General features: G+C 41.8%; 1 protein-coding gene across 1 annotated transcript; it reads right to left on the bottom strand.

Annotated features, from left to right (window-relative positions):
- Positions 1 to 3,025: 3,025 nt before the first annotated feature.
- On the bottom strand, positions 3,026 to 25,479 carry TNFSF11 (TNF superfamily member 11). The gene is made up of 5 exons (XM_054628194.2): positions 25,193 to 25,479; positions 16,848 to 17,015; positions 10,362 to 10,407; positions 10,181 to 10,279; positions 3,026 to 5,024 (listed from the first exon to the last, which is right to left on the bottom strand). Exons 1-5 carry the CDS (start codon positions 25,409 to 25,411, stop codon positions 4,603 to 4,605), a joined length of 954 nt encoding a protein of 317 aa, XP_054484169.1. The 5' UTR covers positions 25,412 to 25,479; the 3' UTR covers positions 3,026 to 4,602.
- Positions 25,480 to 26,393: the final 914 nt, after the last annotated feature.

The raw sequence follows: 26,393 nt of genomic DNA, 5'->3' as shown, positions 1-26,393 counted from the left end.
AAAGCAATTGGAGCTCCTGCTTGCCTTCTGTCACAGCCAAGCATAAATTGATTGGCATTTGGTGATGTGCAGTCTGGGGAAAAGCAGCGTGGTACAAGAGAGCAGGCAGTAAAACAGCACATGACTCAAGCCCTGAACAAATGGAAGGAAAATATGCCCTCCCTAAACTTCACAAAATGGATTGTGAACAGACAGCACTAAATCAAAGATATCCAAGCCCTCACCTCCACCCCAGCACAAATATTTCCTTGGAAACACAGCTAGAAACCCCAGCACATCCATACTTAAGGCTAAAAAAAAGCAGGAAAAAACATTTGCAGTTGCCAAGCAGTTTTTGAAATCTAATTCAAACAACCTCAAGCTGACACAGGTTTCTCAGCTTTCCAAGACTGAGCTTTTCTTTGGAGCTAGTCACACATGGAGATATTAGGAAATGGTATGGGATCTACAGGGTTGGACTCCAGCGAGCTAAAAAATAATAAACAGTTGGCAAAGTGTGCAGGTTGTGATCCCAAATACAGCAACCAGGAAATACTGGACAAGACACCAATACTGAAAGGGAGAAAGAACAAGAAATTGCCTATGTATAAGAGCATTTTCTGGTTTAGGTGTGATTTTTCTCCAATCACCACAGCAAAATGCTGCATACAGCCATCTATATTAAGTTCTGCTGCAGATTAATTTTTTACCAGCAGAATACAAATATGTGGTTATTGTCTGCAGCCCTTCAAAACTGGTACATCAAACCAAAGGGCAGCACAGACGGCTCCATGCGTCCAACCAGCTGGCTCCTTATTCCCCAACTACCTTTCTTCATTCCTATCCAGCTCAGTCCTTGTACCAATGGTTCAAAACTCTTTTTGAAAAACAAAGTTCTTGTTATTTTCCATGAAAAGGCACAGCAAAGCTACCTGAAAGTGGGCCAAAAAAGGGGAAGTATACCTAGATCTGAACCGAGGCAGTTGCTGCCACAAGGAAAAGGAGCTGTAAGTCAGTAAGAGCGGGGTGAGCAGAACACACTGGCAGCTGGAAGGAGCCAGAGAAAAGGAAGTGGGATAGACAGAAAAAGAAACAGCCGCTGGCTGGAGCAAGCTTGGGAAGGAGGGGGGAGGAGTACCCAGGTGCCAAAATATGCAATCATAACCCCATGTATAAAAATTAACTTAGCAAGAACATGGTAAGAATATACAGATGTTTACATGCACACAAATACCCTGAATTGCAAATAAACTATTTCCAAGTAGGATTTTTTAACTTCAATTTTCAGCAAATAATAACCCTCTATCCACAGACCAAAATTATCTTTTGACGATTATAAAATAAGAGTCACAGGTACTTTCATTGGCCTAGAGCACATTCCCCTCTTCTCAAGGTAACTCCCTCCATTAATTGATTAGTCTGCTCTTTTCATTAATTGTGTTCTGATGAAGCAGACACCAAGGAACAGACACTTCAGGGAGAAGACTTGGTTTTAGGAAGGCTAGTGCTAGTGCAGGCAGGTTTCATCATCTTGGAATACGTGCCCAGGTTGCCTCAAATGACACCACTGAAGCTTTTCAATCTGTGGCTACTCTGATATAAAAAGCTAAGTCAAACTGTACCTAGAGCTCTACCTGGAGCTTCCTGCTTTCTTTTGAATGCACAAAACCTAAGAAGGGACCAAGGCACGACAGGCAAAATGATGAGATCTCTTAATTTCTATTTTGTAGAGAGCTGAGTAAGGGCTTGGCTTGTAATTGTTACTCTCACAGCAGCCTACAAAGCCCCATGAGGACATTATCACAACCCTCCCACCTAGTCTATCACACTACTGGAAAACTTGCAGCCAGAAGATGCTAAGGAAGAAAAAAAACCAAAAACCACCACAACCCTCAAACCATTTAGGCTTCAAAGTTGTTGCACAAGGGAAATTTAAAGCCTCATATTGTATTGTGAAATTTAGATGCTTACAGCCCTCCTCTTGAGAACATGCATGCTAAGCTGAGCCTCAGGAGACATGGTCTCAGCTCTGGTGGCTTAGGATGCACAGACAACCAACAAGTCTGTGCTCAGGGGTTCAACACATGCTACAGGTCCTGTGACCTTCTGCAGAACACACTCACAGGCCACAGCCACTGTCATTCAGGTGACATTTAGTGCTGGTGGCTCCCCTCCTTCATATCACACCATCTGTGAGCATTTGCTAAAATCAGCAACTAAGTCTACTTTCAAACCACTTGAACCTCCATCTCTACCTCCCCAGAGAGTGACTTAAACCCCCAGGACACAGAACAGGCATTTTTCTCCCAGCCTGCCACTGGACATCTTTATAGTAGGAAAAAATGATTGTGACCTGTAGCCCCTGAAAACAAAAAAATAAGAGCCCCAGATTCCTCAGTCATTTGTGGGTTTGAACTGACAACTGTTAGATGTGAAACATCATGGGAAGCCTTCAGTTTCAGCTGAATTTCCAAGCCCTAAAAATATAACCTGACTTAAAAGTGGTGTATGTATATCTGAAGCCAAATAAGAACTCCATAAAATTCATTGTAATTGTCTCAAAATAGTTGATTTATGCCTCAGTTTTCTTGAGTGAGTTATACCATTCCCAGACTGTACATTCTGAAATCTGAATAGAATTATCAAAGCTGCACAAGAAATATGGGTACACATGAAAATAAAGAAATCACAAAGTTGTTTTTTTCTTAGAAATATATTTTGTAAGAAAACAATATTAACATTAAAAGGAAATGTTTATTATACAGTATAAAATAATTGCTTGAATTCAACTCAGTTCTTTTAACAAAAAAAAAAAAAAATTAAAAAGCCTGAGGATTTTTATGAAGCCCCAATTCCTACAGATTTGATTCCTACTGCAATAAATAGTGGGCTTTCCCCACATCATCCATAGAGCACACACACACTTCAAAACCCTCCCTCATCCCCCTACCCAAGAAGTTGCTGTCCCCTGTCCAGATGTGCTCTAAAAATCACCTCAGTATTTGCAGCCCTCCCCCCTGGCCCCTGCACCCACCCCCAGATTCCATGCACCCAGCTCTCTTGGCCAAGCACTGTACAAGCGACAACTCAGGCTGCAGGAGTCTCCCCAGGCAATCTCTTGGCTAAAATCAACAGTGGCCAGCCACTGACTAATGTATAAATGGCTGAGGTGTTCTCAGCTGTCTGTCCTCATAAAACCTGCAAGAATATCTCTTAACTCTGCCATTCATCTGCCAAAGCTGGCAGAAGGGTGCAGAGTTTTAAAAGCTACAGTGGGAGACAAGAACAGGCAATGCAATGACATAAGCGTCTCTTTTTCAGGAAACTAAGCTAAAAAATTTACTGCTCAATTGCAGAATTTGACACTGGCAGATTTTGTTGTAGGAAAATATGCCTGCTCAATAACTATAAATATCCCTAAAACATTTCTAGGGCTTACTACGTATTAATTTTTTTTTTAAATTTCATTTTTACATAATGCCAGCTTAATTACCCTCCAGGTTTGAAAGGCACCCAGTGACCAGCATTCAGGTATAATTACTCATGGCATTGGTGTGATTTCATCTCCCTTAATACTGACAAGTTTAAAAGAAATGTATTAAGTTAAGAAGAACAAAGATATATATTACATTTGCTAATTGCAAACAATCTCTTATAGCTGCATTTTTTCCCATTGGGATTAAAAAGTGCACGAGTTTAACATGTCTGTACAAAAAAACAGTTTAAAACATTAAATATACAAACAGCAAGAGGTTTTAAATATTTTGTATCAAATACTATAGGACAATATAATTTACATTTTTTTTACACAAAACATTACACCTGAAATATAACTTTAGATATTACAGAATATAAAAATACATACTTTTTGTTTAAAAAAATGTATTTGCAGGTTCTGGCACAAAGTAACACTTTAAAGGCACGTCATATTTTGGCAATCTATATTTGCAATTAACTGTGCAACAATAACAACATGACCTGTAATTAACTTTTTAGAACTGCAAGACCAGATGATCTCCCTTCTTCCTGGAATGGCCCTATTAATCAGGGAACAGTTACGTTGGACTGTTTAAGTGTTCTCCAAGCCATTTCTGCCATGGTCTGAGCTCTCCAACCCTAATCCAGCAAAGCATAATCAGCCCTAACTCAGCATCTGAAAAGCCACATCAAATGCAAGGAGATTAGTCACACTTTCATCATCTTTGCTGTCTCAGGGTCAGAACACTCAACCCAAGCAAAATGGAGCCCTAAAAACAAGTTGGGAGCCAAGTTCTGTCCTGTCTACGTTTGCACCTAAACTAGTAAGGGTAACCAGGGCAGAACTTGGCAACAGAAGCTCAATAATTTTAATTGTTTTGATTTCAACTACAGCAATGCAAAAGGCACAATGACTAGTGAGGCCAGTGGAGACAAATGAAGTAAAACTGCTTTAAGACTGCATCAGGAGAACTATGTAATTTTGCCCTTCCATGTATTTGCAGGACTCCCACTGGAATTTACATGGGACAAAGTTGTGTCTTTATACGGCTTATACAGATGCAATTGGGCTGCAGAAGATTTTCAGTTCTTCAAGTTGTTTTTGGACAACTAAAAACTCAAATTTTCAGCACACTAAAGAAAGATTTAATCTAAATCCCTAACTTTAAATGCTCCAAAGTAAGTTGCTTCTTGCGAAGAATCCAGTAGCAATGGGTTTGATACCTGGATACTTATCATTTCTCTGGATTTTAATTTAAAAAATCCCCCTACATTTACAGAATAAAAATGAAATTCTGAATTCCCTGACCAGTATTTGGTGCTTCCTCCCTTCATCAACACATCAAAGCGCCTTATTTTAACGTTTGTTTTTATCACATAAACCATCAACTGAAGCCCTCTTTTAGTCAAGTTTCCTGAAGTTTCATGATGTCTAAAACAAATATTGGCATAAAGATAGTAAAATCCATCTTGATTAACAATCAGTTTTCCATCGTTGAATGTCATATTTGATAAGTTTGCCTGGCCTTTGTCATGATGCCAGGATGTGAGGTTCACTTTGCCAGTTCCTGGAGATAAAAAAAAAAAAAAAAAAAGGATTATTTACAAACATAAATGATAGCGCTTGACAAACCCCAACATTTAGAAAGCAACTTCTATGTTTTCAAAATCAATAGCAACTGGAGTTCTATAGGCTAAAGTGAATATGAAACAATTATGATAAAAATTCCTAAAAAGAAAATCTCTTTTCACACCATACATTCCCTAATCTTGCTTGGTACTTATAACTGTGCCCTCCCAGCAGAACACCTGCTGGACTATGGTGCAAAACAGCCTCTTGGCCTATAGTTTGATTATGCTAAGCAACCATGAAACAAGCTCTGCTCAGGCATTGCATTCCACCTAAAACTTTAGTCAAGTTACAAACAGTTGAGAGGAATGTGAAAAACTTGTTACTGGTCTTTAACATGCAGGTGTTGAAAAGGAATAACTAAAATTTGGAAAAAAATGCTGAACTGGCAAGTTCCAAAAGAGAAAGCTTAGGAAGCTTTCCATATTTTATGTTCTTATGACTGTAGTGGTAGAAAGGTAAACATATTTTTCATTTGATAACACCAAAAAAATGGGGAAAGGTCAGTACAGTTGTGCATCTTTAGTACTACACACTGAGTTGCCTAGACTTCACACAGCACTTCAAGTATTTATGACAAACTTCCTGATAGGCACAAGCCACTAACATTCTATTATTCAGGGTAACAGCCAGGGCATAACACAACAGATGGGAGGTGGCCAACTTATCTCCCTAACCCCTAGTAATTTTCAGCACACAGGACTGACCCCCCTTGCTCCCTCCCACAGCAGTGTGTTCACGTAGGTACCAGAGTACTGCACACCTCAGCCTCACAGTGCAGCTAAATGCCTGCTTGAAATATTCAGTACCTTATTCTCCCAATATGGAACCAAAAAACAGTCCATCCTTAGCAAACTTTCCATGGCACACAGCAGGGCACAGTGCTCTCTCCTTTGAGCATGTACAGGAGCACGCCCCAGGAGCCCACCAGGTCTGTGCAGAAAGGGAGGGGAAGCAGGAACAGGGGGATTTGAGAAAGATGAATCTCCCCTAACTGCCAAGGGCAGCAGCTTTTCCATGTGAGAGGAATACTTCAACAGCAGCCCAGAACAAAAACCTTCTGGCATTCTTCCACAAAGACAGAAGCAAAAGCACTGTCAAAGGCAGATCACAAATAGCTGCTCCCCTATGGGTCTAGTGCAGCCAGGTAGAAATTATGAAAGCAAGAGCAGACAGAGAAGCCAACTTCTCTGCAGTGCCTCAAAAAAACCATCTGAAATCCATCAATTCACTGGAAAAGACAGCAAGATCTTAAGTCTCTGAGCCTGCAATTATTCACCTGCAAAATATACCGAGTTAGGGGTACCAGAGTACACCTCTGAAGCACCGGAAACAGCTGAGGAAATTGCAGAACTTCATCTGCACAGCATTAAGTCTGGAAGAAGTACTGCCCCGTGGAGGGGGGGCTATCTTCAAGATGAGGAGGACAGGCAAAAAATCACTAGCTGGATCAGAAGATAGGCACATTAGATACAGGACAGGAATGCACACCTATGACAGAACAGAAAGGCATGCCATGATTGCCTGGTGGCACACTGGGTAGTTGCTAGGCAGGTTTTATTTACCTGACAAGTCAACTTTTTAGTTGCCAGTCAAGCTGCAATTTTGAAGAAATCCTCAGTGGGAAGATGTTCTGCTGCAGAAAGGAAAAGAAAGCAAATAGGTGCTGCAGTTGCTTGTAACTGAGAGAGGGGCTCTGGGTTACACTATTTGGTTACACTATTTGGACGCTCAGGGGCAAGAGATGATGGGTGATGACCCTCTCTGTTTTGAGCAAAGGATGTGTACAGATAACTTCTGGAAGTGCCTTTCAAGCTATATTATAATGCTGTGATCATGTGTGCTGAAGCAGACGGGCAGTTTGCCACAATTCAGAGCTCCAGAAGAGGTGTGCCACAGCCAGCAGCAGAGCACAAAGATGCTCTGGTAGGGGTTATGCCACACAACCTGTAATGGAAGGAGCAAGCAGGTTCTCAGCACTTCTGGTGGTAACACACCTAGATTTGGAGACAGCAAAACAAGCAGTACCCTGGAACATAGGAAGTGCAGGAAACTGGAGCATGTAAGTGCTCTGCTGTCCATGAATGTTATGTATCAGAAACTGACACATAGGCCAAGCCATGGGACAGACAAAAGTGCTGCAATACAGTATCTTCTGGAAGATTATTTACTTTGGAACCATGAAAAAAACAGCACAAGCTAAGTCCTGTTGACAGACAAGGAAATGGCTGGGGGATAATGAACAAAATAGCCCTCCAGACAGGGCAAAAAGCTTTATATAAGAATTCAAGACAATGCATGCTTCTTCTCAAAACTGAAGATAAATAAAAACAATGTCTTGCTTTTTTGTGAGCTTGAACTAAGACTAATACAAATGAGTTAAATAAAATTAATTAGCAAAAAGGAGGATGATGTGAGAGGAACAGAGGAGAAAGGAGCCCTGTTTTGATAATTTGTTTGCACCCTAGTAGCTTTCAGGTATAAATAAAGCCTGAAAAAAGGACCAAAGTACTGTTTGCTCTGAAAAGTCTTCTGGAGGCAAAGGGCAGCTAAGTCAAACCTGCAGCTGTAAATAGCTCAGAATACTACAGCATTTCCTTAGACAGCTAAAGGTATCAATTCACACCCCAAATGATATATTTAACATTTATATTTATTTCTGTTCGTGATTTTCCCTTTTAAACAGTGACTAATTTCTGTAATCAATTTATAAACCAAAATTCACTGTTTTCATTTAAAACCTAGGTAGCATTTATAGTGAACTCTGGTAAAAACCAACCAGCAAGCATCCAGCTCTAACCTAAGGCAGCAAACTTAAAAATACACACAGCAAGCCAAACCACTACTGCTACTGTGCCAAAGGGTGGGTGGGGACACCATGATCTGAGCAGGGTAATTTCCCCCCATCCCTTGCACTATCCCCCAAGCTGCAAAAGTGCACTTGAGGCCTGACATTTTTGTGAACCAAGTCAAAGCAAAATGTTCTCTCACAGACACTGCTCAGTTCCCCTTCATGAAGGGTGTTCAGTAGAAAACTGCTTAAAATCCTGTTTCACAGTGATGAAGACTTTTTTTTCCCCTGGCACTGTTTATTCTGGATGAGTTCAATGACAGTAGAGAACCTTAAAATACTAAGAATAGATCTGTCCACTCAGGGATGGCAGAAAACAATTCAGATGGATTTCAGACATGCAGGGTAAAGAAGCAAAGGAAGAAAACAAATTCCCATTTGCAGTCAGAGAAAACAAGATGGGAGAGGAAAAACTCCTGGTGACCCCTGAGGCAAATTTTTCTTTCTTTATGCCTGTCACTAATCTCTGTGCTACCCAGGCAAGTGGGTACTGCCTCATGCCAGTGAGCATGATATTGAAGTGCCTCACAACCAGCAGGTTCAGAGTTCCTTCTACCCCTAAGGATGCAGCCCCTCACTGCTGCAATGCCCACAAGGGCTGCAGAAGCTGCGCTCATGGATTAACTCCTGGCAATGCTCTTCTGAAAGAGGCAAAAGCCAGATCAGAAGGGAGTACATGCAGCAGCTCATCACACTGACAAGGAGCTCATCTGCAGAAAAAAAGAACAATGTCTCCCTGGCCATCACCCATAGATGTGCTGTGCCACATCCTTGAAGGTTAATGCAGCAAAGCACAACTGTAAAAATTATCAGCTGCTGTAAATTACAGTTGTAAAATTACAGTCTACAGCAACATCCAGCTAAGCAGCAAATAAATGGAAAAAAAAGGATTTCACAGACTGTAACACTGACACACACTCCACTTCTGCAGATGAGTGATCTGTTCCTATGACTAGGAAATTAATTGAAATCTTCCAAAGACAAAATGCTAAGGCAAGTTTACTGATACTGAATCCTCTACTATTGACCTACCGAAAAGTAGGTCAAAGCCAAAATCTGACTAAAATAGAAGATTGTCAGGAGGCATTTGAGCTAACAAGAAAACCTGTGGAAGTTCTGACTGCCATCTGACAAGCTGTTTAAGCTCTCTGCTATAAAGCTCTGGATTGTAGCAATGCCAATGCACTTGAAAGAATCCTATCCCTCCAGGCAAGAAACTGTACAGAAGTGCTTTGTCTCTAAATAGAGCAAGAGCAAGGTATTACTATGCAGGCTGCTAAAATCTCAGATTTCAATTCTCAACACACCATTCCCCTTTGGTTTCGTTATATAAAACAGAAAATCAATGTGCATGGCTCAATTAACAATGAGTTCAGCCCTGCAGAACATATAAATCTTCAGAGAAAGAAGACAGTGGTGATCAATGCACCCCTTCTTAAGATCCCCTACCTAACAGCTTCAGAAAAAACTCTGGTTTACTTCTACCACACCAACTGTTGAGAATACAGCATTGAGAACACAGCAAAAAATCTCAACTGACAGTGCCCCAGGGCAAAAACTAAAACTGTTCTAACACTATCTTAAAATGTTAGGAATGAATCTTTTCCTCTGGAAAGTGTTCCAAGGCAACTCATGTCTTGTTCCCTGGTATTGTACTAGCAAGGATATTCACAAAGCCATCTGAATACTTGTGTGCAGAAAATAAGAGCTCTGGCAAGATAAAAGAATGACATCCTCTTACCACAGGGGCAGAATAAAAGCCACAAGAACAATTTTTTTTCCCCCTGCCCAGTAGTTTGGGCAATGTTTGTGCTGGTACACGCTTGTATGTATGCATGCATCCTCATGGCTGGCGTCCAGTGGGAGTGAAAAACTCCTGATGGGCCGTACAGGCCAAAGGAAAATGGCAAACTTTAGAGGAGAGTATTCAATGTGGATCTTCCTCACCTGAAGACAGCACAAAGGGACAGGATTTGCCCCTCAAGAGGTTGGTCAAGAAAAAGGGCAATTTGAAATAGAGGCCATTCCAAATCAGCACAAGGCTGATACAAAGGGGAGCCATCCTCCTTTAAGCACTACTCCTGCTGCCTCTGAAATCCTTTAATGCATCCAATTTATTCTGACTATCAAAAGCCATTTCTGAAGTCCCAGTCTGTTGCTGTTTTGCTGAAATATCTTCATATACTTCACTTTTGATACATTTATATTAGTACTGGAAGTATTCACTTAAAAAATGAACTTACCAGATGGAATATTCTTATCATCAATAATGAGATGGGCAAATGGCTGCTTCTCAGGTTTGTTCCTCTTGTACAGTTCAAGTCCTAATGCCTCCATTGCAGCTAGAGATAAAAGAATTGCATTATCCCAAAAAGACAAGTTTAATGGAACTAAAATATTGCTTATTCATAAACCAGTATCTACCTTTTTCTGGTCTTGGTGGTGTTCTTCCCATAGCACGGTGGACTTCCTAAAATGAGAAGGAGACATTGCTTTGATGCTTTCTTGGTTTCATAATAATGTTTAGTTTGCACACTTACAATAGTCTGTGCATGTATCTGGGGACACTGTTCCACCTGCAGCACATTCAGATGTCTGGGATATAAATTATCAGATTTACATGATTCATGTAACAGGCACACACAATCAAATTACACCTAGTAATTTGGTAATTCTAATAAAGGTTCATAGAAATGTTAGTATGTATGATCACTGCATGATTTACTGTAGTGGTGACAGCACATTTCAAACCTTTTCTACTTACTGTACTTGGAATATTTCTGTAAGCATAATGGAACAATGATTGATAAGAAGGCATCAGATCAAACAATGGAATTTATGAACTGATTTAATGACTTAGAGTCTAAAGGCAAGGAAAGAGGCATTTCTATACAGGAACTAGTGTGTAATCACTCTAACAATTAAGGATAGCTAAACTCTGAATTTAATTTGTGATGAGGTGAATGCAAACCTCCATACCTCACCATGGTATGGCCACCAACAGGGAAGGCTACAAGGCTTTACAATCAAGGCTCACTTCTAACCAGGTATGCAGGAACTGAAGGATTAGGTATCATCCATACTGGACCAAAGGGACTGGGTGTCAGACTTCAAAAGGGTGTAATTCTTAGCTGCAGATACATTTTAACATGAATAAGAACTATGCTACCCAGACCCAAAACCAGCACAAAATGCAAACATCAGGCACCACAAAAAGCTTTGCTTTTAATCATTCACACCTCCTCTTGAGAAAAAGATAAAACCAGCAGATTTCAGAATTTAAGCAGCCTGTTGTTGTTACAAGCCTAGACTAAGTTTAGTACTAAGCTCAACCCTCAGTTCTGTCTCCCTTTCCCCCATGACTCTGTCTGTTTTCTAAAAAAACAGGGGTAATATGTTGGTTATTCTGAATACCTCATATCATGGAGCTGTCAAGAAGGTGTTTAGTAAAAGGAAACATTTTGCTGAAGACAGCCCTCTTTGAACCTAGGAGTGGTCCTTTATATCATCTTTATGCCTTGCACACTGCTATTTGCCTGATTCAATCCATGTATATGAAATACATCTCAGATTTGGCCAGATCAGCAAAGTCCCACTGTGCTCTCAATCACTGGGGTGTTTCAGAATTTGAAATCCTGCTCTGAATACACCTGAAGTCCTGCTTTTATGTAGTTTTGCAACCGCAGTGAAATATGTAGTGCCTTGGCTGGTGCATTTATTACTCTCGCTTTCCACTTTCAGTAGGTGTTTAAATGTTAAACCAAAATGAAAAGCCACAGTAGTGTGGAAGTTGTAGTATGACTATCAAAGCATAATGCTTCAGCTGAGATATGCTGATTTCATAGATAAGAACCATGAAGATGCTTTTTGCTGTAAAGACGAGAAGAAAAGCAGAAGAATCACAACTTCAAAAGCAGCAAAACTCACATCCACTTCCTGCATTACATTCACTTTGCTTCTCTGATCTTCCTACTTCAATGTCAGTTCTAGGAGCACGAAAATGAAGTTCAATTCTAGGAGCTGCATGTCAGCATCAGCCACTAGCCACATTTGAGTAAGAAATAGGAAGATGACAAGAGAATGCAAGTACTAGGTACTGTGAAAAATGACAAAAGCCTCCACCCTGAAGAGAACAGGATGTAAGGCAAAAAGAGCCTGGGAGATAGACCACATTCTCAGAGATTATTGCAGCAAACCTATCTCAGCCCTTTTTCCCTTGAAGGAGAGACGTTTGTCCGCTTGCTTTCTTACTGGAAACTTCTCAGATGTGAAGTTTGTTTCAATATCCTTTCCTTTGAGAGGATGTGATAGTGTCCTTGCCTGGAAAGCCTACTGAGCAGATCCAAAAAGAACCATGTACATTCTAATCTCCTACTATCTAGACTTGGTACTAAGAAAAAAAAAGAAAAATCCCATGATTGATAATTGCTCAGCCCTTGAAAGGCCTGAATTGGTGGACTGCTATTCTAGTTTTAGCTTACATTTTTCTTAGGAGCCTTCAGTTCTGCTTCTGCACATTTCCAAAGATGTTCTAGCTTAAGCAGCTGAATACCTCATCTTCTGAAACCCAGCAGCCTGACTCAGCTCATCTTCCACACAGAATGGCTCTGGTCCTCATGAGATCAGTCTGAGCTGCTCTCCTTCTAACTGGTGGTGGTGCTGTTCATCTGCAGCTTCACCACTCAGTAAGCAGGACAGCTACCCAGGAGGACCTGAGCCCACAACTCTCCTTGTATGGAATTCATGATTAGCTCAACTGGTTAGATCATGGCACTAACAACACCAAGGCTGGGGGTTTTGAGCCAATTGTTCATTGACTCTTCTGTGAGCCTATCACTGGGTCAGAAGTGGCAAGACTGTGGCCAGAAAACAAAATCCTCCAGCAGTTCTCTAAGCTCCAGACTAGCGTCAAGTTCTTTACTTGATTCTGACCAGCCTCATCAAAGTTTGATATCCTTTCTTGTTGCCCCAGCTTCCAAAATGAAGACAAAACACATTAATTAGTCCTAAGAAAACAGATATGGAGTTGTAGGTTTCCTCCTAAAGAATAAGCAGTTAAACACGTCTTGATTTTTTTTCTTACTTGATGTTCATACAGTTCCAAGGTGCTGATACACAACCTACCTTAAAAAAGCATTTAACTGTATTTGCTTCTGACTCTGAAGGACATTTTTCAGTGGATGTTTGAAGGTAGCCTCTTAATGGGATTATAAAATCCCCTGGTATTCTTACTGCAAGGAATTAAGAGCTGTGATTTCTCAAATCACCAAAGTATCCACTGTGTTTTTTAGCTCCTGAATGTTCTTAGGTGTCTCATACTTACTCACAATGTAAAGGCTCATTAAGGAGGCAGAAACAACTCAACAGAACCCGTGACTAAGACATTGCTATAATGGCATGAAAACTGCTGACAAAACATTACCAGCAACTTCTCAAAACTGCCATCCACAAAAGTGTGTGTGATACCAAGCTGTTCAGTTATTTTTAGCAGAACTGTACACAAAAATCACCCCACTCTTCATCTTATGATAAGCTGCACTTGTACACCTTTGTCATTTGCTCACTGCCCACCAAGTCAACTCTGCTGGCCTGCTTCCCACATTCCAACCTCCTCCACATACTCACTGTTTAAACAACAGACAAGGAGTTAGTCACAAAAATGAAAAACACATCTTCCCTTCATCCAAAAAAAAAAAAAACAGAGGCCACTAAGAAGCTCCAAAACTTTCTCATTTTAAAGTTAAAAATCATATTTTACGTGCCTGGAAATTTGGGAACTGCTCGCTACCTCATCCACAGCAGGCTGCAAAAATACCTGCTGCTCTTGAACTTATGTCCAGTGCTGAGGATGCAGAGACAAGGCTACACCTGAAGACACGACATTTGTGAAAGGTTTTTAGTCTCCTTTAGCTTTTATCTAAATATCTCAGAATCTACTTTGAGCAGCTCTAAGTAGCCCTTAGAGAACAATGAGAAGAGAACTTCTGGACACTCACTTATTGCTTCAGATGTGATCTTAAAGCTTCTTTAAGCACTTGACTCTTTTATTACCAAGTGCTTTAAGTACAGCTGATACCGGGAAGAAGTATCTGATTCTCTTGCCGGAAATTCAGCAATCTGAAGAATGCTAATCAGGAACGAAGTAAAATAAAAAGTACATGAACCTATATTCAACTGTAGTTTACAGACCAGCAATAAAACCTCTCTCCAAATGAGTAGTCTACTGCTTGCAGGAAAAAAAAAAAGGCATGTAAGGCTGTAGGATGGAAACCTACAAAATGGTAGGTGAAATTTTAACAACTTACAGCAATCACTTGTGAAACCTTTACTTGGTCCATAACTATGTGCTCTAATGTCTGCTAAAGTATATAGATCTTTCTATAAATGCTGCCCTGGAGGTCTAGCAAAGCACTCTGTTGCCATGTGGGAGAACAGCTTATGCCTGAACTCCACAAGCAGCTAGAACCTGGGAGCCCTGCCAAGCAAAGTTACTTACAGATTGACCCAAGATACGTTTGTAGTCCTTTCTACTTCAGGCTCATAACAGACTTCATAAGGACTGTGGTTAGAGCATCTGGACTGCCAAAACTTTTTTAGGGTTACATGGAAAAAAATTAAGCAAACAGACTGGCTAGGAAAGTATATTATTTGTCTGCTTGCAAGTTTATATGCAATATTGAAAATATTCTCTCTACTTAGTAAGCTGATCCTTAAGCAGAATTTTTATCACAGCTTATGTTAAGGAATCAATCATTAGATTCTGATTAAAAGGAAAAAACTATTACTTTTTCAGAAGACAAGTATTTCTAGTCTGGACCTTGCAGCCCTACTACACTGGTTTTCATAACAGCACTTCCACTTTCAACATCAATCTCTGCTTTACATTTAAGCACTCTGTCTACAGGTGTGCAAAGAAAACCGATGAGAACTGGCACAGGAAGCCAGAAGCTGTAACCAGACCATAAACCTGAGCAAAAGAAATTTGTCTATTTTCATTTCCTGAACAGCTCGAATTGCAAAAGACAATATATTGAAAAATTAAAAACAGAAATGGTATTTTGTAGTGCTCCCTTTTAGTCACTTAGCATACTGCCAGTTCAAATAAGGATACTGGTTCTTAAAACACACAAGTAAGATTTTTTATTCTCCTTAAGGAAAGCGAAGAAAGCACAGACAACAGGAAACCTCCTTTAAGTCACATTAGCTGGATCCTCACACAAAGGAGTGTGTGCAACTGCAAGTAAGTTATAGCTGCATCTCTGCTCTTCATTGTTGCAGGGTGACTGAAAGGCAGAATTTACAGATGATGATAAAGTATAATTCTGCCTTGACACTGTTACTTTCACTTCTCTGATGTACCGACAAGATGTAAAAAGCCTCAGGTCACCACCTTCCTATTTCTTTCTTTTTCTGTCATTGATACAAGATGACAAAGCATCCAGACCACTGGTGCAGCTGCTTAATAAACTCCATTGCATTCAAAGGAAATTCAGAGTCTAATTACTTTGGCAAGGGAAATTTTATTGTTCTCAAACTAATAGTGATCAGCCAAGAAAGTTATCCCTACTCACTACTTATCCTGGCCACGGACATTGCAGCATTTAACCTCCATCCAGACTGGCAGGATATAAAGCCTCAGCTAAAGCCAGTGCCTTTGTTGAGTAACCAGCAGCAAATAACCAGAACACAGAGCTCCCCATTGACTTACTGTAACAAACTCCTTCCTCTGTCACGAGTGAAGGAGCAGCCCAGCACACAGCACATATGTAGGTGCTTCGTGAGAGGCTCTAAAAAATGCAGGAGGGAAGAACTAATCCTACAGACATAACCCTTTGCTTCCCCCTTAAGCTCTTGAAGGAGGTGGCTAGCAAAAGAGACAAGACTCCTATGTCTCTCTGTGTTTTGTTCACAAAAAGATCTGTCACTTAGAGTTCTCTGTTAAAACCAAACATCACATTAGCACAATTCAAATGCTGTAAATTTAAGTCAAGTACAGTCCATGCTAAAGCATATGTGAATTCAGCTCAAATCTTATGAAACTGCCAGTCCTATGAAGATGTGAGGCAGTAAAGTTGTAATGGGTCTGATAAGCCAGAAAAACCAAATACCATAGCAGACATCCATCTGTTACACAGCCCATAATTAGCACTAAACACTATAATGAACACAAAAAGAGATCAAAGGCAGTAACTGCAGTAAAAGGGAATTGTGGCATATTTCCAGCTTGCCTAGGCTTCTTCTTGCCTAGGCCTGACTTCTTTTGTCATTTGTGTTGGGAACAACCTGTCATTCTCAATTCCTGGACAAAGACCACCCAGTTATCATGCTATGGCCAAGTAGGTCTTCTGCCAGTGTGAGAATGGCCTGCACAGAACTGGCAAAGTGAGCAAAACCAAAGCAGAAACTGAGCCTCATTTTGGACCAGAGTAAGAGACAAGAGCAAATGAGAGCAAATGCTATCTCCTTTTCCTTCAGGCAGTATTTTCCTTGCTGATGATCTTGACTTAAGAGAATCTTGTTTGGAAGATTCCCTTGAAAACAATGTGGAACTGACACTTGTTATGAGCATCTGGAAAACCTATACAAATATTAGCATAAATGACTACTGTTCAGGCCCATCCAAATGTCAGAATGGGTAATCACCTAACTTCAATCAGTTTTCTTAGTACAACTTCAAGTCTTCCTTTCTTAAAAGAAAAATAAAGTAAATAAAATGTGCCTGAATACATAATTGGTTAGCCACTGCCAGATTCATCAGCAAATACAATACAATCCTGGATAAAACACCAGGTGTTACTTAAACACCAGGAAATAATTTATAGAACTCACCTCTGAATACAGATCTCGGAAAAAAACGTTTTAATTTCAACAGGACCATGAAATAAAGAACACACTGTCTGTGCCACTTACCCTCTGCACAGCCCTTTGGAAAGCCTGTTTCACACTTCTACAGGATTCTGGCATTAACTTCACTTCTTGACTTTCAAAGGAGGCATCATGCAAATCTGTACTTTCCTGGTGTCCAAAAAGTGTTCTGACACAGTGTGCATGTTCTTTTGAAATTCTAGTAGGGTCCATCTGAAACAAAAACATAAGCAAAACCACAGTTCTAGGTGTTAGAGACACTTTTCAACCACCTAAAAGTTTGGCCCCTGGCTAAGTTTATTATTTAAATTCTCATTATAAACAGTGTAAAGAGAAAAAGTTCCCAACACCCAACAAACATGTGAGATAGGAGAATGAATTATCTCCTGGTGCTGCCTATTTCATTAGCTTAGACTAGGTACGTGACTTTCAAAACTTAAAGAAAAATCCCATTCTTATGGTAAAGTCAATAATTTTGAATTCTGTATTTCAACCACTCAGGGCAATATCACTAGTTTTTTTAGCAGGAAATATACACAGTTATCCTACAACAAAAGCTATTCTTTGTAAGATGACACATGAATGTCAAGTAGAGAAACATGGGGACAGTATGTATGTGTGTGTATAGCACATCATTTTCAATTGAAGACACAGAAGTTATCTCTGAAACGACTTTATCATTGAAATTATATCACTGAAGCTGTCAGTCAGCTATCACTGAAACTGTTTTATGGATATGGATGTGCTCATGGTGGATGGAGTTCATTTTCTTTACAGTGGCTGGTATGGGGCTGTGTTTTGCATTTCTGACCAAAGAAGTGTTGGTAACATAGGGATGTGTTTGTTACAGCTGAGCAGGGCTGACACTGAGTGAGGGCCTTTTCTGCCTCACACCTCACCCCATCCCACCAGAGAGAGGGCTGGGGGTGCACAAGGAGCTGGGACAGGACACAGCCTGCACAGCTGACCAGAACTGGCCAAAGGGATACCCCAGACCATATGGCATCATGCTCAGCATGTAAACATGAGGGAAGGAGGAAAGGAGAGACATTTGGAATGATGGCATTTGTCTTCCCAAGTCATTTTATGTCAGCTGTCCCAGGGATGGCTAAACACCTGCCTTCATATTCTGCTTCCTTTGCATGTGCAGCTTTTTCTTTACCTTTTAAATTTTCTTTATCTCAACCCATGAGTTCTCACTTTTACTCTTCCAATTCTCTCCAGAATGCCATCAGGGAGTGAGAAGCTGTCTGAGACTTAGTTGCCAGCTCCCAAAGACAGCAAGACAGCAAAAGTTAAAGACCAAAAGATGACTGAACTGCACCACAAGACACCTCTGCATCATTGGACAAGGCATGGTAAATTTAGAGTATCTGCAATACATTTTTATCAATCAGTCTTTGTGACTGAAGCAAGTATATTTTTAAATCCTCTGTTCTATCAATTAGATAAATTGGAAGATAATCCAAGGATTAGGATTGTACCCTGACAGCACTTCATTGCACAAAAACTATTTAAACCATTTCACCCTTTTTTTTTCTCATACTCCAAATCCATTACACTGAAGAGATTAACAACCATCTTTCAGAGATGGCCTAGGACTCCCAGAAATTGTTCTCAGCTCACATTTATTCTGCTTTTACTTCTGGCTTAAAGATGGGTTTTTGCACCCAAACTCTTAGTCTAGGGTCCCTACCTGTATCAGCTGGCCTATTTAAGAACATTGACTTCTGTCTTTCTTTAGTTGGAAAGAACACTTTTACCTGAGAATTACGAGAGGTTATTTGTAACAGCAGTGCAGTAATACTAAAACATTATGAACAGTGCCTAGTGTTCAGTTTCCTTTAACACAGAACAAAACACCATATCAAAAGGAAGTTTTTCACAATACAAAATAGTCAGAGTGAATCAAGCATATCATTTGCTCACAGAAACATAAACTCAACTCCCTAACCCCCCAAAAAAGAAATTAGTTAACTTAAAAGTGTAAGGTTAGGGTTACAGCGCTGAATTAAAGTCTACACCACCCAGGCAGCCACCCTATAGTAGCACACAGCAGAGAGACACTTGTTGCACAGACAGCAGTACCAAATGCTGCCTCCTCCATCACCACCCTTCTGCTCAAGTCTCCAGATGGAAAGCTCTTTGCCCAGTTAATTCAGACCAGTGTCAGATGCTGTAGCCTGGTTTAGCTGTCTCAGTCATCCCTGCACATCTGGAATGAAACAGGTCACAGAAGGTTCACCTGATCGTAAGATGCCACAGCATTGACCAGAGGGGTAGTGATGAGTTACAGAATGCCTTGGAGGCAGTAACATCTTCCTGTGATGGCCTGACACAGCTGAATCCCCATACAAAATCTGTGTACAGCCATTGCAGCTCTATGAATTAAGTGCTAAAAACCTACACTAATACCTTCTGAAGTCAGCTAGTGCAGTGCAGCCTCATTAACTGCATAAGGAGATCTAAACCAGCACCTCTCTGCTCTCACCCCCTTCACCACAGAACTTAATTCTTGGATTTCAGTCTCCTAAATCAGTAACAAGGGAGGAATTTTTGCTGGCCTAATTTCATTTAAGATTAGCTCCCCAAAACCAAGTCACTCCAGATAGATCAGATAAGCATTGGAGTCAGTACAGGGATAGGCATAAGAATGAAATATCAGGAAGGCAGCACTAGTTTTAACTGACTGTAAAACTGCACTCTCCAAGCATCCCTCACACTATATTCCACTTGCATTCAGAACCCAGAAAAATCAACTAAAATAAACTAAACATAATAAAAAAGAAATAAAATAAAAAGAAATTAAAAAAGAGAAGCACAAAATGTTTACCAACAGCTGCTAAAAGGCAGTTAATGCAGAATGACTTGGCTTGGAAGGTACCTTAGATGTCTCTAGTCCAGCCCTCTGCTTGAAGCAGGGCCAACTTGTAACTCAGGCCAGGTGGGTTAAGGCCTTTTCTAGACAAGTTTTGGAGAATGTCCATCAGGGAAGACTTTCAGCTTTCTGGACAAACTGCCCTAAAACTTCACTACTTCCAGTGTGTAAAAAAACCTTGGTTTTATATGCTTGGTGCAATTTATGACTGTGCCTCTTGTTTTTGCTGCACATTTCTGAAAAGCCTGACTGTCTTCAGGTAGCTAAAAACAGTGATTAGCTTCCTTCACCTTAGTCTGTTCTTTGTCAAAGAATCCAGCTCTCCATTCTTTTATACATGATGGCTCCTACCTGTCACAGTGGTTTTCTGCTGGACACCTTCCAGTTTGTTGATAAACTTCTGGTACCAAGGGACCCAAAATAGGACCCTTTATTTCAAATGTAACCTCTCATGCTGGGATCATTAGAGACCTGACTGAACTGATGTCTCTTAACAGGATCTGGGTATCTGAGTCTTCTCCCCTCTACACAAATCACAGAATAGAACATAGAAAGTTACAGCAAATAACTGCCAATAAATACTAACTTGTATCAATAATTCTACTAGACAGACACTACTATCCCAGTTTTGGATTTATTAAAACACATCTTCTGAATTACAAGCAAGAGAAATAGGTTTTACAGCAAAAAATAATGAAATTTGTAAAGGCCTGAGTGTTCAGCATGACAAATCATGCCAGCATAGACTCATTGCTATCAGAAATCATTCAAATGTGTCACACAATACTGTATCACAACAGTAACAGCAGATTGCACTGAATCCCTTGCTCAGTTTACAGTTTATCTGCTCAAGGCTTAAGACAGAAATCCAGCATCTCTGCACCTACAGGCGAAAGACTGAAGGCTTAATGGAAACACTGCAGCTGACAGTTTCGGCAACCTGGAGCTGTGCAGCCCACCCTGACAAAAACTGCAAGTCTCCAGAGTTACTGCTTGATAAGGGGAAACTCTGATCTTGGGACCAGATAACCCACCTGCTGCCCTCACCTTTTTCAAAGAATACCTTCAAGAATAGTCTTCACCACATTTAACTACAAAAATCAGCTCACTTGCCTGAAAAGGACTTCTCAGAAATCCTGCATCATAAGTCTTTACAAAGAACAGGCACTGAACTACCATGGCTGTAAACAAGCACTACCAAGCATTGAGATCAAAATCGGGGAAGTAGTGATGCACAGAAAAATTTCCAAGAGAGTTTTGAGAAGAACTTCTACAGAATGAGAAAATTATGATGAAAAACCAGAAGCAGCTTGCTAACTTGCAGGGTAGGGCACCTTCGGCAAAAAGTCCTAAAGATTTACTATCTGGAAGAAATATCAAGATGCAAACACAAATAAAGGCGAAAGCTTTATAAATTGTGAAGTATTCTAAATACCCTAGAGGACTTAAAAGAGAGGAGTGTCTATCTTATTTTTAATATCTGCTTTGCCTGACCTTGAAATCAGGTCAGACTGTTCAGTGCCCCCAGTTTTCAGCATCTCTCATCATTCTAGTTGCATTTCTGGACTCTATTCAGCCACTTCAGGGCAGCCAAAATGAACTCCAGCATCATGGGTTAGATTACCTTACAGAATTAAGAACCAATTTTCTGATGTAAAAAGGACTCAGTTTGGTTTTAAGAGATACAATACATTCCGCCCAGCTTTACTATTAAAGTTTGCATCAATTATGCACTGTTACAATATTTCATTAAATACTTCCTCCTTATAATAAATGTTTAAAATCTATACTTGCACTTTTTTCAAACTCAAACCACTTTCCAGACTATCAAATATCACTTTGCACTCCATGACCTTTCTTAAGCACCAAGAAGGGGTTCTTTCAGGCTTCTGAAAGATGTTAACAGTCCCCAGCAAGCTGTTTTTTCTGTTAGCCACAATGCTCACAAAACTTCAACTGAAGTCTGAAAGGTAATAGTTTGAAAACATACCACAAGAATTCCACATAAGCATGAAATGACAATAACAACTGATCTTCCAGGTCACCATTTATCCAACTGTGACCTCTTGAATCTAGTAGAATACTTGAAATTTGGACAGACTTTTTTTTAATGGGAAGAGGGCACACTCTTGGAGGTCTAGCTTAAACTGTGGGCATTAAAGATCCAGCCACCACATTTCATTTTGAGCAGTTTCAATTTGCTTCACCCCTCTCCAGCTCAGTCAGTGTTAGACCAGATGCCTATTCTTTTGAAATCTAAGTGCACTAAGGAAATGGGCCAGAAAGAAAAGCTTAAAAGCTAAGCTTTTGGAGACTATACCTCAGCATTTATCAGTCAAAGTTAAAGAAAATACTTTTCTCACCTTGTGCTGTGCATGAGTCTCTATAGAATGATGACCTCCAGCTGCTCTGGGTATCTTAACTAAATTTTCATGGCATTTTTATAGATAATGATAAAATATTCCTCAAAGTATAGGCAAAATAAATGCTTAAGACCAATAAATTGTTTTATCGCTCAATTTCTTGGATTCAGTACACTGCACAGGATAGACCAGAAAGCAAGGATAAAACATGCTAATGTTGTTACATTTCAGTACACTATTATGAGAATGCTGGTAAAATTCAAACTTGTTGCTTTTTTTTTTCCTTTCTTTTTCACCATACCAGCTCATTGTCTCCCTTGCATGGCACTGCATTATTTCTTGGCCACAAACATGTGTTTACCCGTGAAAACCTAGTGTCAGTCTTAGTTATGTGTCTTGTGAAATTCCAAATGCTCAAGCCACAAAATAAACAAAATTAAGGAAAAACCAAAACCTCAACTATTGTCTCAGCTTATACAATGTCATGATCCAGCCCAAATGATTTTATGCGAATACAGACAAAATGTGAGTGGTAAAACTGAGTCAGAGTTTACTCAGACTCTTAGACAAGGTTTAAAGAGCTTCCATAAGATATATAATTTCTTAACATCAGCCTATACAGTCAAATCTTCCTAATTCACATTTGCTTAATTTACCAAGCAAACAATTCAAATCTTTTCATCCACAGCTACTACTACTAATGCCTCATTATTTCAACAAAATTAATTAAAAATAATTAAGTTCTGTTATTAAAGTACAAATGTAGATAGATGAAATTTACACTGAAAAGGCCAAATTGAAGTAGCTTAATAAAATCAAAGGTCACAGAAATCTTTCCAAAAGAAAGAGGTCTGATCATGTCCCACTTAAATAAAATAAATCTAAAAGAGTGTGAAATAAGAATTAACTGCTGCAGGACCTACCATGTTTTTCTATCTATATTATTCCACAATTAGAAATGGTGAACAAATATGAATTATCATATCTTCTTATAGTGAATTACATACTTAATTCAAGAGTATACTTATTATTCTATTTTCCATTGATGACATTTTCTCCATTAAAATTTTTTAGGCAATGACTTCAGTCAAGCCTACATTGAGTTATATCACCTCTTTAGATGTTTTAGAAATTCAAATTTATGAAAGACTCCATTCAATAGCACTACTCCAAATCTACAGGAACAAGAAGCTAGCAAGAGAATTAAGCTGTCAAATGCAGAATTACACCTGAACCATGCCATTTTTTAAAATCAAGGAAGCAGAAGAAAAATAGCCATTATGGATTCTTTTTACCCTTTGTTAGGCACACATGAAACCCTGACATGTACCTATCAGGAAGAGCCTTTCATAAGGGGGTACACTTTGATTAGTTGTTTTGATTGCAATAGCTCTCGAGCCCCCTAATGAACACATAGCTGTGCATCTCTGAGCTGTGTTTTGACAAGAATGTCTTTTCAGGTTCATGAACATCTGGAGTGAAAAACATTCCCCTGTCACAAGCTGAAGCAGGCATTAATTTATTTCACTGTCAAGCAAACAAGTAGCTTTAAGCTACTTTACAATGAGTCCCAGAAATTAGATGTCACTCTTCTGAAATATACAAGTTACGATTAACTAAGTGGTGTACTGCCGTTACATTTTATTTTTCGAAAAATGGAAAACACAAAGCAATTGTCAGTAAGAAAATATGAATTAGTCTGCATAATAAATTATCAGCAGCGTTACTGTATATTTGACAGTCACTCATCTGATTAAGTGGGTATACACTTGTGCAACACCTGCTTTCAGAGTGCACTTAGTTAAGAAATCCAGCCTGCTACCTCAAGATCAAGTGCCTCTACCTAGAAAGTAAACCGAAAGAAACAGGTTTCCAGTCTGTGCCGACTTCAAATGAAAAGTACACACAACAGAAGCACCACTTCCATGACGGCAGTGAGAGCCACATCAACAGAACTGGCTAGCATCCGACAATAAAGCCAAGCAGAAATCTAACACCTTGCCCTGAGAACCAACTCGCTGGCAGCTCCCCACTTCCTCCGAGAGGGCTCAGCTTTGCAGGGCAAGAGATGCAGCAGCGAGGGAATCCAGGCAGCCGAGCCATTTCCAAGAAGCTGACTCCTCCGCTCCCCGAAAGCCCAACCGCTCATCACCTTATCTGCCCCCACAGCGACACCTCCCCGCGCTCCCCTCGCACGCACCGCTGCCTCTGCTGAGCCCTCCCGGCACACTTGAGGCCTGGCAGGTGAGGTGCGGCTCTCCCAGGCATCCCCAGAGTCCCAGGAAAAGCTCCTGAGCCGCGGCAGGCGCCTCTGGCCGATGCCCTCGGGCACACAGACCCAGCTCCTCTGTAGCGCCCCTGCGCAGCCTGAGTGACAAACCATCACCAGTGGTGTTTCGTGACGATCTTTTTTGTCCCTAAAGCCATTTCTCCTGCTGCTGAGACATTTAAGGCAGCCAAAGACCACAGCCACGTCACAGAAACACTGATTATGCGGAGTTGTAGGGACCTTCAAGAATCATCGAGTCCAACTCCTGAGAGCACCCCCACAGAGTGTCCAACCCCACAGAGCACCATCTCCAAAAATCCCACCACACGCGTGAGAGCATTGTCCAAACATTTCTAGAACTCTGTCAGGCTTGGTGCTGTAACCACTTCCCTGGAGAGCCTGTTCCAGCGCCCAACCATTCTCTGGGTGAAGAACCTTTGTGAAATACCCAATGCCAAAATTCTCTACAGTGGATAACTGAAAGCTGATCATTAAAAACCAAAGTCCTGCAAAACTTCAGGTGAAGGATCATGACTAAACTGTTTCTCGAGTCAGGGAACCCCTCATATCCAACGTGGCGGCGAAGGCCGGTACCCCAAAATGCACCCGATGCCCGGAGCGCTACCTGGAACCCTCGTAACTGAGCAGCTCCAGTGATCAGGGCACAGCACAAGTTGGGCAGGGCACTGGGAGCCCATTGGCCCGACCCATCTCAGAACTGGATCAACTTTAGAGACAGATAAGCGTCTCCTAAAACTTTTTGGTTTGTTTTTATTTTATCCCCTCGATCGCACGGGCACGACGGCCTTGCCGACTTGAGCAGGGTACGAGGCGGCCGTGCTTGCCTCAGCGGCAAGCGCCCGCGCCAGTTCCCGCTTACCTGAGCTCGGAAGTAGAGGAAGAGGGCGACGCTGCAGACCACCTGCCCGAGCCCCAGGAGGACGAGGGCGGCGAGCAGGGAGCGGGACGCGGGCGGCGGGTGCGGGTGCGCGGGCGGCGGGGGCGGCGGCGGCGCCGGGGCGCTCTCGTGGGCGGCGCCGCTGCCCAGCTCCTCGGAGCCGCGCAAGTACTTGGTGTAGTCTCGGCTGGCGCGACGCATCGCAGCTCCGCTCCGCTCCGACGGCTCCACACGCGGCTCCGCCGAGCTCCCCAGCGCCGGCAAACAACCTCGCCACCCCGGCCGGGCACCTCTTATAAACGGGGCGGCCAATCAGCCCCGGGCGGCGCGCCCCTGCCGCCCTCCTCCTCCTCCCCCTCCTCCCGCCCGCCACCACACGCACCACCGCCCCCTCCTCGCCTCGCCTCCCCGAGCACAGACCGGCCCCCGCCGGCCCGGGTCGGGCCCGCCCCTGCCCCCGGTGCCCCGGCCCCGCCGCCGGGCAGGTCGCCCGGGGATGGCGGTCGGCGCTGCTCCGCCCCGCGCAGCGCTGCGCCTCCGGGGTGAGCACCGCGGGCAGCCCTGCCTCCGCCGCCTGCTGCCCCCCCGCACCCTTGCCCCACTCAGGTTTGCGCTCCACGCAGGCGGCCCCGTCAGCCGAGGCTTCCCTGAGCCCCTGGGTGCATCTGCAGGGTCCCTGTCCCCTAAATTGCCGGTGTCTGAAGTCAGCGTGCACCTCGGGTGCGCATCCCCTGGCCCCTTTGGTCCAAGCCCTCAGGGGACCAACGGGCTGCTAACCCCTCCTAACCCCTCCCAGTCTCACTCGCTCCTCACTCCAGCCAGGCTAAAATGAGCGCAAGTGCTGTTGACTTGCGCTGTCCAAAGAAGCAATGCAGTTCACAATCGTGTTAAAGGAAGGGGTTAAAGACATGGCAAAGGTGTGCTGGCACCTGGCTGCCAGTGAAACCAGCTCAGAGCCTCCTCATCTCCTGCTACAGACACATTTCTGAGCCCTTGGTTAGGAGCATCTTCTGGTGTTCTCTATGTCTCAGCTTACATTCAGTACCAAAACCTCTTCTTCGTAAAGCCATGCTAAAGTTTGTAGCCATTTTCTTTTTCCTGGTCCTCTCAGGGTCCTGTTCAGGCCAGATATAATAGTGAGTTGAAGTCCAGCTCAGGCTTTGAGGAACATGGGAGAATGACA

The sequence above is a fragment of the Agelaius phoeniceus genome, chromosome 2 (assembly GCF_051311805.1).
Source record: "Agelaius phoeniceus isolate bAgePho1 chromosome 2, bAgePho1.hap1, whole genome shotgun sequence".
Taxonomy (NCBI): domain Eukaryota; kingdom Metazoa; phylum Chordata; class Aves; order Passeriformes; family Icteridae; genus Agelaius; species Agelaius phoeniceus.
The sequence above is the reverse complement of the archived record's forward strand: the minus strand, read 5'-3'. Positions and strand labels throughout refer to the sequence as shown.

Coding starts and splice junctions, on each gene's coding strand:
- TNFSF11 (XM_054628194.2), bottom strand. CDS start 25,411: ATGCGTCGCGCCAGCCGAGACTACACCAAGTACTTGCGCGGCTCCGAG. Junction 10,280..10,361: donor ACCACCAAGACCAGAAAAAG/GTAGATACTGGT, acceptor TTTTATCTCTAG/CTGCAATGGAGGCATTAGGA. Junction 5,025..10,180: donor TGATAAGAATATTCCATCTG/GTAAGTTCATTT, acceptor TTTTATCTCCAG/GAACTGGCAAAGTGAACCTC.